General features: G+C 41.2%; 1 protein-coding gene across 1 annotated transcript; it reads right to left on the bottom strand.

The window, feature by feature from the left end:
- Positions 1-8,926: 8,926 nt before the first annotated feature.
- On the bottom strand, positions 8,927-12,357 carry med18 (mediator of RNA polymerase II transcription, subunit 18 homolog (yeast)). Its single transcript, XM_088998036.1, has 3 exons — positions 11,980-12,357; positions 11,821-11,906; positions 8,927-11,007 (listed from the first exon to the last, which is right to left on the bottom strand). Exons 2-3 carry the CDS (start codon positions 11,891-11,893, stop codon positions 10,451-10,453), a joined length of 630 nt encoding a protein of 209 aa, XP_088854162.1. The 5' UTR covers positions 11,894-11,906; positions 11,980-12,357; the 3' UTR covers positions 8,927-10,450.
- Positions 12,358-12,799: the final 442 nt, after the last annotated feature.

Raw genomic sequence — 12,799 nt, 5'->3', positions numbered from 1 at the left:
TAGATTTTTAATCTGGGGGGGAGGGGGGGAGTGAGGTGAAATGGGGTCGTTAACTAAATTAAATGGCCCACGACACACGCCACGGGGAAGGAAATAAAACGGCTGATCGGAGATCTGTGTGACTTGCTGGTTGGTTGACTGAGGGGTGGGGGCGGGGGGTGGGTCTTGACCCCACCACCCACCCCGTTTCCAATACCATGCAATACCAGGCAGACACCATGGTCACTTTCAGCCACAGGTGGTCCAAAGAGAAACAAAAAAAAAAAAAAAGGAATTTATGGAGGGGGGGGGGGGGGGGGGTGTTAACTCATTCACTGCCAGACAATCTGCAAAAAAATGTGTCTACTCCAGTGCCAGGGTTTTTGTCATTGTCACTCGAATTCCAGGACCCACAGAATATTGAGTTATATGACTACATCAACATTTAACGCAGCGTAAACGAGACTCTCTTAGACTCTCTTCTTTCATCAGAAAAAGAAAAACCTTAATTCCTAAAACCTAAATTATATTGGTCTGGAGTTATATGAGCTTGAAAAGAGGGCGGCTGTCCAAAATACAATGCAATACAATACATATTGATTTATATAGCGCTTTAACAACAGCTGAAGGTGGAACAAAGCCCTAACATGGAAAAATTGCCAGAGGTCTCGCCAGCGCTTTATCGGCACCCCAGCAAGAAAAAACAAAACCCGAACAAAATCAGGAATTAAGTATTGAGTCAATCTAAGTAAATCAAAATTAAACACCTCAGAGAGTGGAAAAGAAAAACGATTTTCGCGACATAATACGAGAATCGGGTCATCGGGTGAGAATTAAAAGTTAATTAGTCTACTTTGTCGTACACTCGAATGAGATGTAATGAGAGAGTAAAATTAACAATTTGGCGATAATGGCCAAGAACAAGATTTAATGGGAATGCGGAAACACTGTTGATACTAGACACCGATACTAAAGGCAAAAAAAAATAACACAATAAAATGTGTCATTAACTCCTCCTCACCAGTAGTTGCCACTACTGTGCGTCAATTTGACAAAATCGAACCTTCGTTCTGTTCACGCTTATCAAACTTTCACCAATTCCAAATTTTAACTCATTCACTGCCTGACGATGTGCAAAAAAAATGTGTCAACTCCAGTGCCAGGGTTTTCGTCATTATCACTCAAATTCAAGGACCCACAGAATATTGCGTTTTAGGACTACATCAACATTTATCACAGCATAAGAAACCTGAAACTCTCTTCTTTCATCAGAAAATAAAGAGCTAAATCCTAAATTATATGGGGCTGGAGTTATCGGAGCTTGAAATGAGGGCGGACTGTCCAAAATACAATGCAATACATACATTGGTTGATATAGCGCTTTAACAACAGCTGAAGCTAGAACAAAGCGCTAACATTGAAAAAAAAGGCAAATGCTGTCTCCTTGTGGAAGGGGGAAAAAAAAACCTTGCCAGAGGCCATGGCCAGCGCGTTATCGGCACCCAAACAAGAAAAAACAATTTTCAGCAATCATCATAACTGAGCGCTTTTTATTCGTTCGGAAAACCTTACGATTATTATCCGCAACTTTATTCTTAAATGGATTTTTTTTTTCAGCAAGACAATTTTTGGGAAACTGCTCTCAAAATTATGAGTTTAAAAAAATGACTTTTATTAAATGGCAGAAGCAATAATCCACATTTTGACCAAAGGTGACAATTTTGTTTGCTCATGTAAAATCAGCCTTGGGTAAATAAAAGCTGTGAGAGCTGTCGCAACCATAATTCGGAATATGAACACGATTCTATTTGTGGCTGGAATAGCGTTCGGTAGCTTTTTTTTTTTTGTTACCTTTAATCAGCCAGAAAGATTAGATTCAGGCTATTTTGCAGTCTGCCGCGTATTTCCCGCACGCTCACACCTGTTCTGTTGGTGCTTGCCGCAAGGAAGCTGATTACTTATTCATGAACTTTACAGCAAGACCCATTTTCACACATACGCACGCACCTGAAGACGCATGCACACTGACGCCACAATATAATGTGAGATTTTTTTAAATTGGAATTTACATTTTTTTGAGTGACAAAAATCTGGTCAGAGTCTAACAAGTGAGTCAGAAAGTGAGATGGCCAAAGCCGTGAATTGTTGTTTTTTTTCAGGGGTGTTAAATGGCATCGTCCCCATACCAGACATTCCACAATCATGGCTGGCGTTGCGGCTGATCCTGGAACAGCGCGTTCCTTGTAATCACCTCGCCCCGGCCACAAGCGAGGGAGCTGCAGCATCAACCAGGCGCAACTTTTGAGCCTGTCAATTAGCGCCGTGGAATTCTTTTTGCAAAAGGCCCGCCAAAAATGTTTTTTTTTTTTTTTTAATCCAGGCATCCCAGCCAAGGGAAATTAACATAGAGGAAAATGAAACAGATCAGCTGGGCGGGTCAAGGAGTCCCTGTTTGGGTTCAGGGGGGAGCCGAATTTTGACAAAATTGATATACAGTAAAGTCTCGTTATATCGATATTCAAGGGAGTCCGAAAAAATATCGATATAACCGGGACTATCGATATATCCGACCCTGTTTGCATGTAATTTTCTCCGTGCGTGCATAGAAATAGGATCGATATAACCGGGACTATCGATATATCTGATATCGATATAACGAGACTTTACTGTACTTTACAGTCACAGACAAGCATAGGTACTACAATAAATAAAATACAATCACAAATAGAATACAATAAATAAAATACAGCTATAAATAGAAACAAGAGAAAGAGCCACACAGAAAATGCGATTTTAAAACAGGTGGGTTTTGAGATGGGACACTACTGCATCGATAGTAATGAAGTTCATTGTTTTTGTGTAGGATATCTCTCTTCCACGACATCTTTACATTACGAAAAATGCGTCGATGTTTCGCGCAAGTTTACTATCGAAAAGCGCGGTAAGGGAGCATACTTGTTTTCTCGTTTCATCGCGTGGTATTTTACACCCAAGGAAAACACACAAAAACATGCAGATTCAAGCACTACGCATTCTGACCATCCAATCACCCATCAAAACAAATGTTTTAGCGCAGGGGTGTCAAAGTCATTTTTTGCCGCGGGCCACATTGTTGTTATGGTTTCCTCTCGAGGGCCGTTATGAATTTGGGGAACCCATTAGAATGTTTAAATCCCTTCAAATATTACATATAGAGCACACATCAAATTAATGAATAACTCGTTTTCAAATCTGAAGTCAAGAATAATGACTTTTATTGTGGTTGACATCCAAAAATATGACATTTTGGCTCAGATTTTAGCAATCATCATGAAATTTAACAAGTTTGATTTGCTTTCGCGGGCCGGAAAAAAATGATGTGGCGGGCCGGATTTGGCCCGCGGGCCTTGATTTTGACACCTGTGTTTTAGCGGTTACATTCGGAAATAAAATAACTTTTATATGAAAATAGAAAATATCACGTTGGCGGGGGAAAAAAAATAGCGGAACTCAGCTAAATAGCGGACGTCTAGAATCTCTGTAAATCCCACCCTGGTCTCTTAGACTTCAGCACCCCCCCTTACAACCTTACTATATTACGTAATATCTGCAAAACCGACCCACTGGGATGGTAAACAAAAGGAGGCTGAAGAAACCGCAAGATCACTCTGGGGAGTTTGATGCCTGTCTAGAACCAGAAGAGCCCCACCCCTCCAATGCTACCCCTTTTTGGTCCTTCCCCATCATTTTCTTTCCCATGGCGGTTTCTTCCCAGCACACAAGCCACACACTAACAAGAATATGGAGCCCGCAATGACACAGGAATCCAAGCCAAAAAATTGAAGACGTTCCTTCGAAGGTGAAGCCGGATTTCAGTCCCCCACGCCCTCCAACGCTGGCCAAACGCCACATGACTTAAAGACTTCCTGCCCCGCCCCCCCTTCAGTACAATCCCACCCCCTTTTGACGTGGACGCCATGTCATGCGCGTTGCCAACTTCGTGTATTTTGCCTGGGAGACGACAAAGGCGATGGCTGCCAAGAGTTTTAATTAAGACGGCGGTGAAATGTAAAATAAAGAAAGAAAAGGCACACGCAGGTAAATGATTCCTCTGCTTGTTTCTTTCGATCTAACAGAATGTGATTAATTATCGCTAGCTGTCTAGGCTAATTAATTACATTTAAGAGGTAAACGCCCGAGGAACGGCAAAAAAATGGCGTTCCAAGGGAGTGTATCCAAAATTCTGCAGGTGCCGGCGTATTTATAAAAAAAAAAAAAAAAAAAAAACTGAAAGAGCTCAACGGATTGTAGCGAACGGATTAGCGAAATGTTTGGTATGTTCATTTCCTAAGTGCAGTGCAAAGTTAAAGTTAACAAAGATAACTCAGTTATTCCAATATCAAACGCATACACATGGTAAATCATCTCGGCATCAGCCGGATGTTTATCATGGACAGTCTAATCTTGGTTTTCGACCATAATCCATTCCAGAAACCTGTATGAAAACCGAGTAGGTCAAAAACCGAAACATTTCCTATTACAGTGATACCTTACAAATGCTTTCGTTTACGAACTTTTTGCCTTACGAACATTAAACAGTATACTACTTTTCGACGGCGCGCCTCGGTGACGGACTTTCCTTGAGTGCATACGTGGTTTGTTATCAAGTGGAGTACTTTTGCTATTATGGGATGGAAAAAGACCCCACCACAGGCTAGTGTTCAGCCGAAGAGGAAACAAAACGAAATTATGGTCGAGCAGAAGGAGATCATCGAGAAACACGAACGAGGTGTGCGTTTGTCTGACTTAGCGTCCCAGTACTAGTATGCTAAATCGACCATTGCTACGTGTGGCTAAAGGTGTTTCTGTGATCTCAGGCAATAGAAGAGGTTGAAAAATTTCTGTTGATTTGGATTAACGAAAAGCAGCTAGCACGGGACAGTGTGAGTGAGGGTATTATCGCAGAGAAAGCTCGCCAACTTCACTCGGATATCATTAAGAGACAACTACATCAACGACTATCACAAAGGGAAATAAAACGACTTTATTATACAGTACAGTTTATTTCTTTAATTACAATACAATAGCACATTTATTATTAATAAAATAAGGTATATTTTGTGTAGTTTTAAAGCTTACTTAGTAGAAAACTATGTTTTATGGGGACCTGGGAACGGATTATTCTCATTTTATTGGTTTCTTATGGGAAATAAATGTTTGGCAGACGCACTTTTCGCCTTACACACACTTTCTGGGAACCAATTAAGTTCGTAAGCTGAGGTATCACTGTATAATTAATGTAATTAATGTCTGCTTTTTTTTTAACTGTGATTGAACAGCGTCAGCGCACAGCGCCGATGTCGATGTGGAATTGTCACAGCTTGGAATTGAAGCGGATTTATGTGAGACAATCTCTTTTCGTCAATGGATACTACAGCTTCATGTATGCTTTTAACATTTAGCTTGTAGCAGACGTGCACGTTTCACCATGACGTCCCTTATCGATCGGTGAAAAGGACACTTTGATCCTCTCCTTTTTCATCTAGAACTGCTTCATACATAGAGGTTACAGAAAGTGTGTCGTTTGTGTTATGTCACATTATTTGTTGTTTTGTTTTTGTTTTTATGACTTGGAGATGGCGCCGCACAGTGGCTGCCTTTACAGCAGATCCTGTATTTTGTTTTAGTAATTCTTCATTTCCTTTCCTCTTACTTTCATCACTTTGCTGCTGTGAAATGTCAATGTCTCCACTGCGAGGCTAATAAAAGGCTAATGCAATCCAATACAATGCAAACACGCTACACGAGGATAATGCCTTGGTCGCAATGAGACGCGACTCAAGAAAGTGAAGTGGTGCATTCAGGTGCACTCAGTTTGGTTCAGAACCAATTTTCAGTTGTGAATTGAGGCATAAAAAAAACAGAACTTTTTGGACGAAAACCGAGGTTTGACTGAATCGAGTTTTCACTCGATTATGTCAAACATCCTGATTTTCCCTGTAGTTCTGAAGCCGTAGCGCGACAAACTCCCACCAGAACAACACCTGAAACGGCAACGACGACGGTGCGCAGTGTATTGATCCTCAAACGCATATCGACACTCTTATCGCGACACCGCCCAAAGTGAGCGAGCGAGGGCCACTCTCCCGAGTCAAGAGTTCCACCCAAAAAAAAAAGCATTCAGCACATATTGCCTCTGGCAGTGAGTTGAAGGCCTCCCTCGCACATGTCAACGGTAGGCTATGTGCGCAAAAGCCGAATAGGCCCGACGCCAAGACACTGATTAACCCGGCGAGGCCTCCATTCTCCCAGCGATGCGGAGTGGAGATGCAGTGGGAGTTGGGCTCATCACCAAAGAGCACTGTGCTAAACACAAGTTTAAGTGGAAGAAAGCCAGGAAACTGTAGAGTACCCATGCCGGACATAGAAAGCCTTCGGCAAGGAGGCATCTGCCTCTTTAATACATAATTCAGGCCGAGCTGAAACATCGCGCTTTGGTCCCCCGGCTTGCTGGAAAACATCCACCAGATGATCTGGATTCATTGACCACCATATATCAAACATCGCTAGAAAAGCTGGAAAAACTATTCTATAATTAGAGAATAAAATGCCATTTTTGTCAGGAATAAAATGTCTATTTTTTGTGTCAGGGATAAAATACCATTCTTGTCGGTAATATTTATTTTTTTGTTGTTGTTGAGAATAAATTGCCATTTTTTAGTAATGGTTCTGAAGAGGAAAGCATACATGTTTGGAATCGATTAAACAATTTATTCCGTGTCATTTTGAGGCATGGAGGGGGGGGGGGGATGTTGCACCCAAAAAAGGCACCATCACGTTATTTATCAGAATCAGAATCATCTTTATTGCCAAGTATGTAGAACACACCAGGAATGTGTTTTCCTCCTAATTTCGCCATCAAAACGAAGTTTTCAGACCAAAGTACCGCAAAATGCATTGACGTGATGAAAGGACTGCTACAGTGTGTCCTTTCTCGGTCAGGGGTGTTCCTTCCGTGACGTGACGTCACGACTCATCACCAACTCAAAAACAAGACTTCTGGAATATTCAGTGTGAGTCTTAAAACGTAAAATATCGCTATATGCGGTGACTCTTTGTAAAATACGCTCAGTAGAAGTCATTTGAAGCCATTTTACAAATTATGGACACAACTTGTCCGGAGGCGTCGGTTGTCCTTTAAGCATTGCTGTTTTGCACAATTACCAATATCCAGAGTTTCTATTCAGCGCTCTTCATATTTTAATTGATATACAGTTACCCAAAGAAAGTGAAGAAGTTTACATTGTCAATTGTAAATGATTTTTATCATGGACGCATGTGTTGTCACTTACAATGCTTGGTCTGAGACAAGAAAAAGTGAAACAAATTTTTATACCGATTTTTAATTGAAAATTAGGGGTGCGCGATATACACGTGTGTGCGTTATACTCGAATAAATACGGTAATTTAGCGACCCGCGACGGCATACGCAAAGACGTTGTAACCGCAACTCAGCAAGTTTGCACTCCTCACCTGTGATTTGCAGCTAGGTCAACTCCAACGGACAGACGTCGGACCAAAGTGTGCGCGTTATACTCGAATAAATACGGTAATGTAGCGACCCAAAGCGTCGGACCCCCCTTTACACGCCGAATGCATCTTCCTGGATGGATATAATCAGAAGCACTCATGTCTTATTGTCCGCATTATTATGTCAACTGACAGGATGTGCATTAGTTACTTCAGTCGCCGCGCTGCAGATTGGCCATAATGTTGACACACTGGCGGGAGAGGCCAATTTGAAGCACAGCGTGAAGTGCTGAAGAACCTGAGGCAGACGCAAAGCTTTCATGTGTAATAGTCCCAGCTCAAGTTCCCATGAAAGAGGCACTAATGGGTTAACAGTGCAATGAGCAGGCGGGGGAGGCGGTTGGGGGGGATCAATGCTTTTGTGGAACGGGAAGAAAGAGAGGCTTTCACAGGTCTATGTATCATTAAGCAATTGAGAAAGCTAATTAGAGTGTATGTGGGTGGGGGGACGGGAAGGGGGGCAGATCTCACAGCTAATTATTTCCATGGCAACCAAACCTCCTGTAGATGATTTGTGGTGGTGAGTCAAGCAGAGCAATTAGGTAAAACAGCCGGATTGAGGAGCAACAGTGACCCCTAGCGTGCAAAGTGTGGAATGTCCATTGTGTTTATTAAACAGTGAAGTAATCCCTCGTTCTTCGCGGATATTGGGGACCAAGGCCAACCTTGACATATGAAAATCTGTGAAATAGTTATATAATAATAATAATAATAATAATACATTTCATTTATAAGCGCATTTCAAAACTCTCATGGTCACTTTACAGTCACAGGATCAGTTTTTCGGCAGGTGAGCAGCGGCAACCACATGCGCCAGCGTTCACTCAACCCAGAAGTAACTCAAATAGATAGAAAGCTAGCAAGCTAACAGATAACTAATAGATAGCCAGCTAGACAGTAGGCTAACTAGCTATATAGCCATATAGCTAATAGCCAGTTACATAGCTAGTTAGCTAGCAAGATAGCTAATAGATAGGGAATAGACAGCTAGATAATATATATCAAATGGATATATATATCAAATGATAATATATGTCAAATGGATAGCAAATAGATAGCAAATGGATAGCAAATAGATAGCCAGCTAGGGAGCTAGCTAGATAGCATATAGATAGCAAACGGATAGCAAATAGATAGCCAGCTAGGTAGCTAGCTAGATACCAAATAGATAGCAAATGGATGCATTTAAACTGATATAAGTGAACCGCGAAGTAGCGAGGGATCACTGTAGTTGTAGTAGGAAATTAGCAATAAGGTCCATTCTTGCCCAATTATGCGGGTACTGAATTTTGGTTCTGGTTCTTCGTTTGGGACTTACTAGGCTGGAGACATAGACTTCACGATAAAAAAAAAAAACAACAAACATCAAAACAGAATGCAACTTATATTTGCAACAGTTCAATCTTTATTGAACATGACGATTTTTCAAAATAGAATAATGCATACTGACCAAAGGATGCTAACCATATACAAAATGTTTTAGATTGGATGCACCTTTATTCGTCTCGCAGTGGATAAATTTACAAGCCACAGCAGCTAAGTCATGAAAGGAAAAGGAAAGAAATAGAAAAGGTTTTGATTTTAGATAAAGCGCTGATCAGACCTCTGGCAATGTTTTCCCTCCCACGAGGGAGCAGCATTTGCCTTTTGGCCATATTAGCGCTTTGTTGCTGCTTCAGCTGTTGCTAAAGAGCTATATAAATCAATTTGTATCGTATTTTATACAGCCGCCTCAATTTCAAGCTCAGATAAGGCCAACCCTATAAAATTTAGGAATTAACACTTTTTTTTCTGGTGAAAAAAAAGAGAGTCTAAGATTTCTTACGTTGCATTGTTTGTGTATCCTAAATGTCAAAATTCCATGGGTCCTGCAATTTGAGTGAAAATGACAAAAACCCTGGCACAGGAGTGGACACATTTTTGCACATTGTCTGGCAGCGAATGAGTTAAGTATAAGGAGTGAGTTTTACATCATGACTGACTTTTTTTTCAAAGCGCTGCTAGCATCCATGACAAAATATAAAATTTATATTTAATGTGTTTCAAATATTTTTTTTGCCGCAGGATATTTTGATTTGAATGACATTTGTGTAGATATTTGGATGTAAATGTGTCGCAGAACATAAAATATCACAAGTACTTTATAATAAAGCGCTGGTCAGACCTCTGGCAGTGTTATTTTCCTTCCACAAGGTGGCAGCGCTTTGTTACAGCTTCAGCTGTTATTAAAGTGCTATATAAATCAATATGTATATATTGCATTGTATTTTGGACAGCCGCCCTCATTTCAAAATCAGATAACTCCAGACCCATAACTTGGGAATTAACTATTTTTTTTCTGATGAAAGAAGAGAGTTTAAGGTTTGTTACGCTGAATTGAATGTTTATGTCGTCCTAAAACTACTGTGGGTCCTGAAATTGGAGTAAAAATGACAAAAACCCTGGCACTGCAGTGGACACATTTTTGTACATGGTGTGGCAGTGAATGAGTTAAAACAAAAAAATATATATTCCGTTTGAGGTACTGCAAGTGTATAAAAAAAAAAAAAAAAAACGTGTGAATGGTTTCCATTGGCCGCCTTGATTCAATGACGGTTGAGAATCACAGCCTGAGTGGGAACGGCGGGCTTCTCGTCTATATACCGCTACGATGAATACAATACAATACAATACATATTGATTTATATAGCGCTTTAACAACAACAGAAGCTGTAAAGTACTGCGAGATGGATTGTTTTGGCGTGCAAAAACATCATTTTTTTTTCTCGCGAGTTTTGGGAACGTCCTTAAAAAGATCAAACGGACAAGTTTGTTTGATCAAACTTGGGAGTGTATTTCATTTTGTGAAATATGGAAAAATAAAATATGTGAGAGGAATTTCCGTGACGGCTACGGATGTCCATCAATGTCTCTGTTTACTCGGATCAATCTTCTCCAGGTGTACCAGAGGTTTGAGTTGTTCGGCAAAATTGCGCATATCTTCCGACACGGTGTCCTGTCCGGCGGGCGCCAACACGCTCAGTTCCACCAAGTAAGATAGCGACAGGCGCTCCGTGTTGTCCGTGTTGCCCGGGACGAGGATTCGGGACAGTTTGCTGACCACCACTTTCATGGCGCCTTTGCGGAAAATGTGTCCCGTGGCTACAAACTCGTGGTCCATGCGGAAGCCCATCTCGTTGAGGAACTCGGGTAAACTGTGCGAGGCAGCCACGTCCACGCAGTTGCGCACCAGGGCGTGGCGGCTTTTGTCACCCACCTCCGGTTGCCCCAGGTAGCGCAGGTGCCACGGGGAGGCGGGTTGGGAAAGCGAACGGCGGGCACGTAGGATAAAAGGGTTGCCTTGTTGGCCTTTCAGCAGATAAACCAACTCGTGGTCTGTGAAGGTGGAAGGTTCCATGTTGTCGCAAAGGCCTCGCAGGCGATGCAAAAGGCTTTCCAGGGCCTGGTCCAACACACTTCCTGAAGTCATACGCAATGCGGTATGGTGAGATAGGGGCCGGGCGAGGTCACTGATCAATTGCAGGTCAATCACCGTGATCGGCTATGAACGCATTCGCTCGATGCAATACGATGGAAATGCGCGTGACAGCCACCTTTGCGCAAAATGGATTTTTTTTCTGGGGCTTAAAATAAAAAACATGATTGGTTTATAACGCATGCTCTAATTAACTTCCAGGCTGCTTGTAAGGCGGAACATGCCATTGTCTGCCGGTAAAAATTGGGCATTTAAACCCATTGCACCATCATTTTTATTTGCTCACTCACTTTTGGCCATGAAATTGTTCGTTTTTTTTAGTTTACAACACTTAAATAATAATATAACAAATATAAATATTAACTTTAATTACTCTGTTTTTTTACTCCAGATTACTACTTTAAGATTGGCATTGAAAATATTCAATTTTCTTGGAAATATCAAGTAGATGTTCAAAATTGCAAACGTGTCATGGATGGTTCCCACAATATCCCCAAAACACAGCCTTGTTACATATCCACAAACAGTTCTTGACATTTGGCTTTTGAGTGACATTTTCAAGGTAAACCAAAAATACCAATAAAACCTTCACGAGTTATCTGAATTTGACCATATTTTGCTCGCATCGTTTGAAAGCATGGGAATCTATTTATGCTTCCTGTTTATTTTGCCAGCAAATTTACCAATCAATACAAATGGTTTCCCACTATGAGGTGTATTTTTATAATCCGTGGCGTATTTTGCATACATTAAGTTTCTATTTCTAATTTCTTCATCTGACTGGGAATGTATCTTACCTTGTAAAAGATACTCCATCATGTTGATGGTGCCGCCGGTAACGGGCATCACAGTGACTGGAGGAGCTTCCATCTCGCTTGAGCAACTGTAAAGTAAAAAACGATTTGCAAACCACCTCAACGATCATGCAAAGCTAAAAAGAAACATCGATGAGTTACCTTTCAATTGCAAATGTTCCAGCTGTCGTAGGTCACCGGCAAAGACGGTAGATCTCGGCAGGAAACACCGAGGACCTAATAGGCCTCACGGTCGTTTATTTTCACGCCTAATAAGTGATGCTAACTAGCAAGAGGAATCATAGAGTTAGAAAAGTAACGAATTCAAGCTACGTTTGTTAATCAAATATATCCATCTTGCGAGTTGTTAATAACAACACGAAGACACGAGGAGAACATTAGCGGTGCCGGTGAAAGAAAACACGGCCCGGTTCACGGTGTGTAGCCGTGGAAGCTAGCAAGCTAACTAGCAGGTAGCTAAATTGCAGGCACGGTGGTTAAAACTCGCTTCATGGGGCCGCACGAGAGGGTTTACAAACTTGTTCTTCTTCGCTCCCGCTCCTACTTGTGTTATGTTCTTCTTCGTGTGATTTGACGAATGGCAAACAGCGCCATCTAGCGAAAAGGAGTAAATTACTATGTTGGACACTAATTTTCTGTGGCGACCCCTTGAAGGGAAAAGCCGAAAGGAAAAGATTTGAATTGAAAATGAGACTCATAGCATTCCGTCTTATTTCAGGAAGGAGTTTCTATTTCTTTTTGCATTTTTTTTAATTTCCTCTTGTTCCCAGTTTATTCTTCGTCGATTTATGTTGTAGCACTTTTCACAGCAACTGCTACGTTCTCTATTTTTGATTCAGATTGTTGGGTTCAAAAAAGGTTGAAAAACACGTCGAACGTTTTTTAAATCATACTTATATAAATCAACCTGTATTGTATTTTATTTTATTATATATCGTTTTATGCTGAAAAACGTGTCTTC

The sequence above is a fragment of the Hippocampus bargibanti genome, linkage group LG06 (genome assembly GCF_051943395.1).
Source record: "Hippocampus bargibanti isolate YZ-2025 linkage group LG06, ASM5194339v1, whole genome shotgun sequence".
NCBI classification, from domain to species: Eukaryota; Metazoa; Chordata; class Actinopteri; order Syngnathiformes; family Syngnathidae; genus Hippocampus; species Hippocampus bargibanti.
Note: the sequence above shows the minus strand (reverse complement) of the source record. Positions and strands in the feature narration are given on the sequence as shown.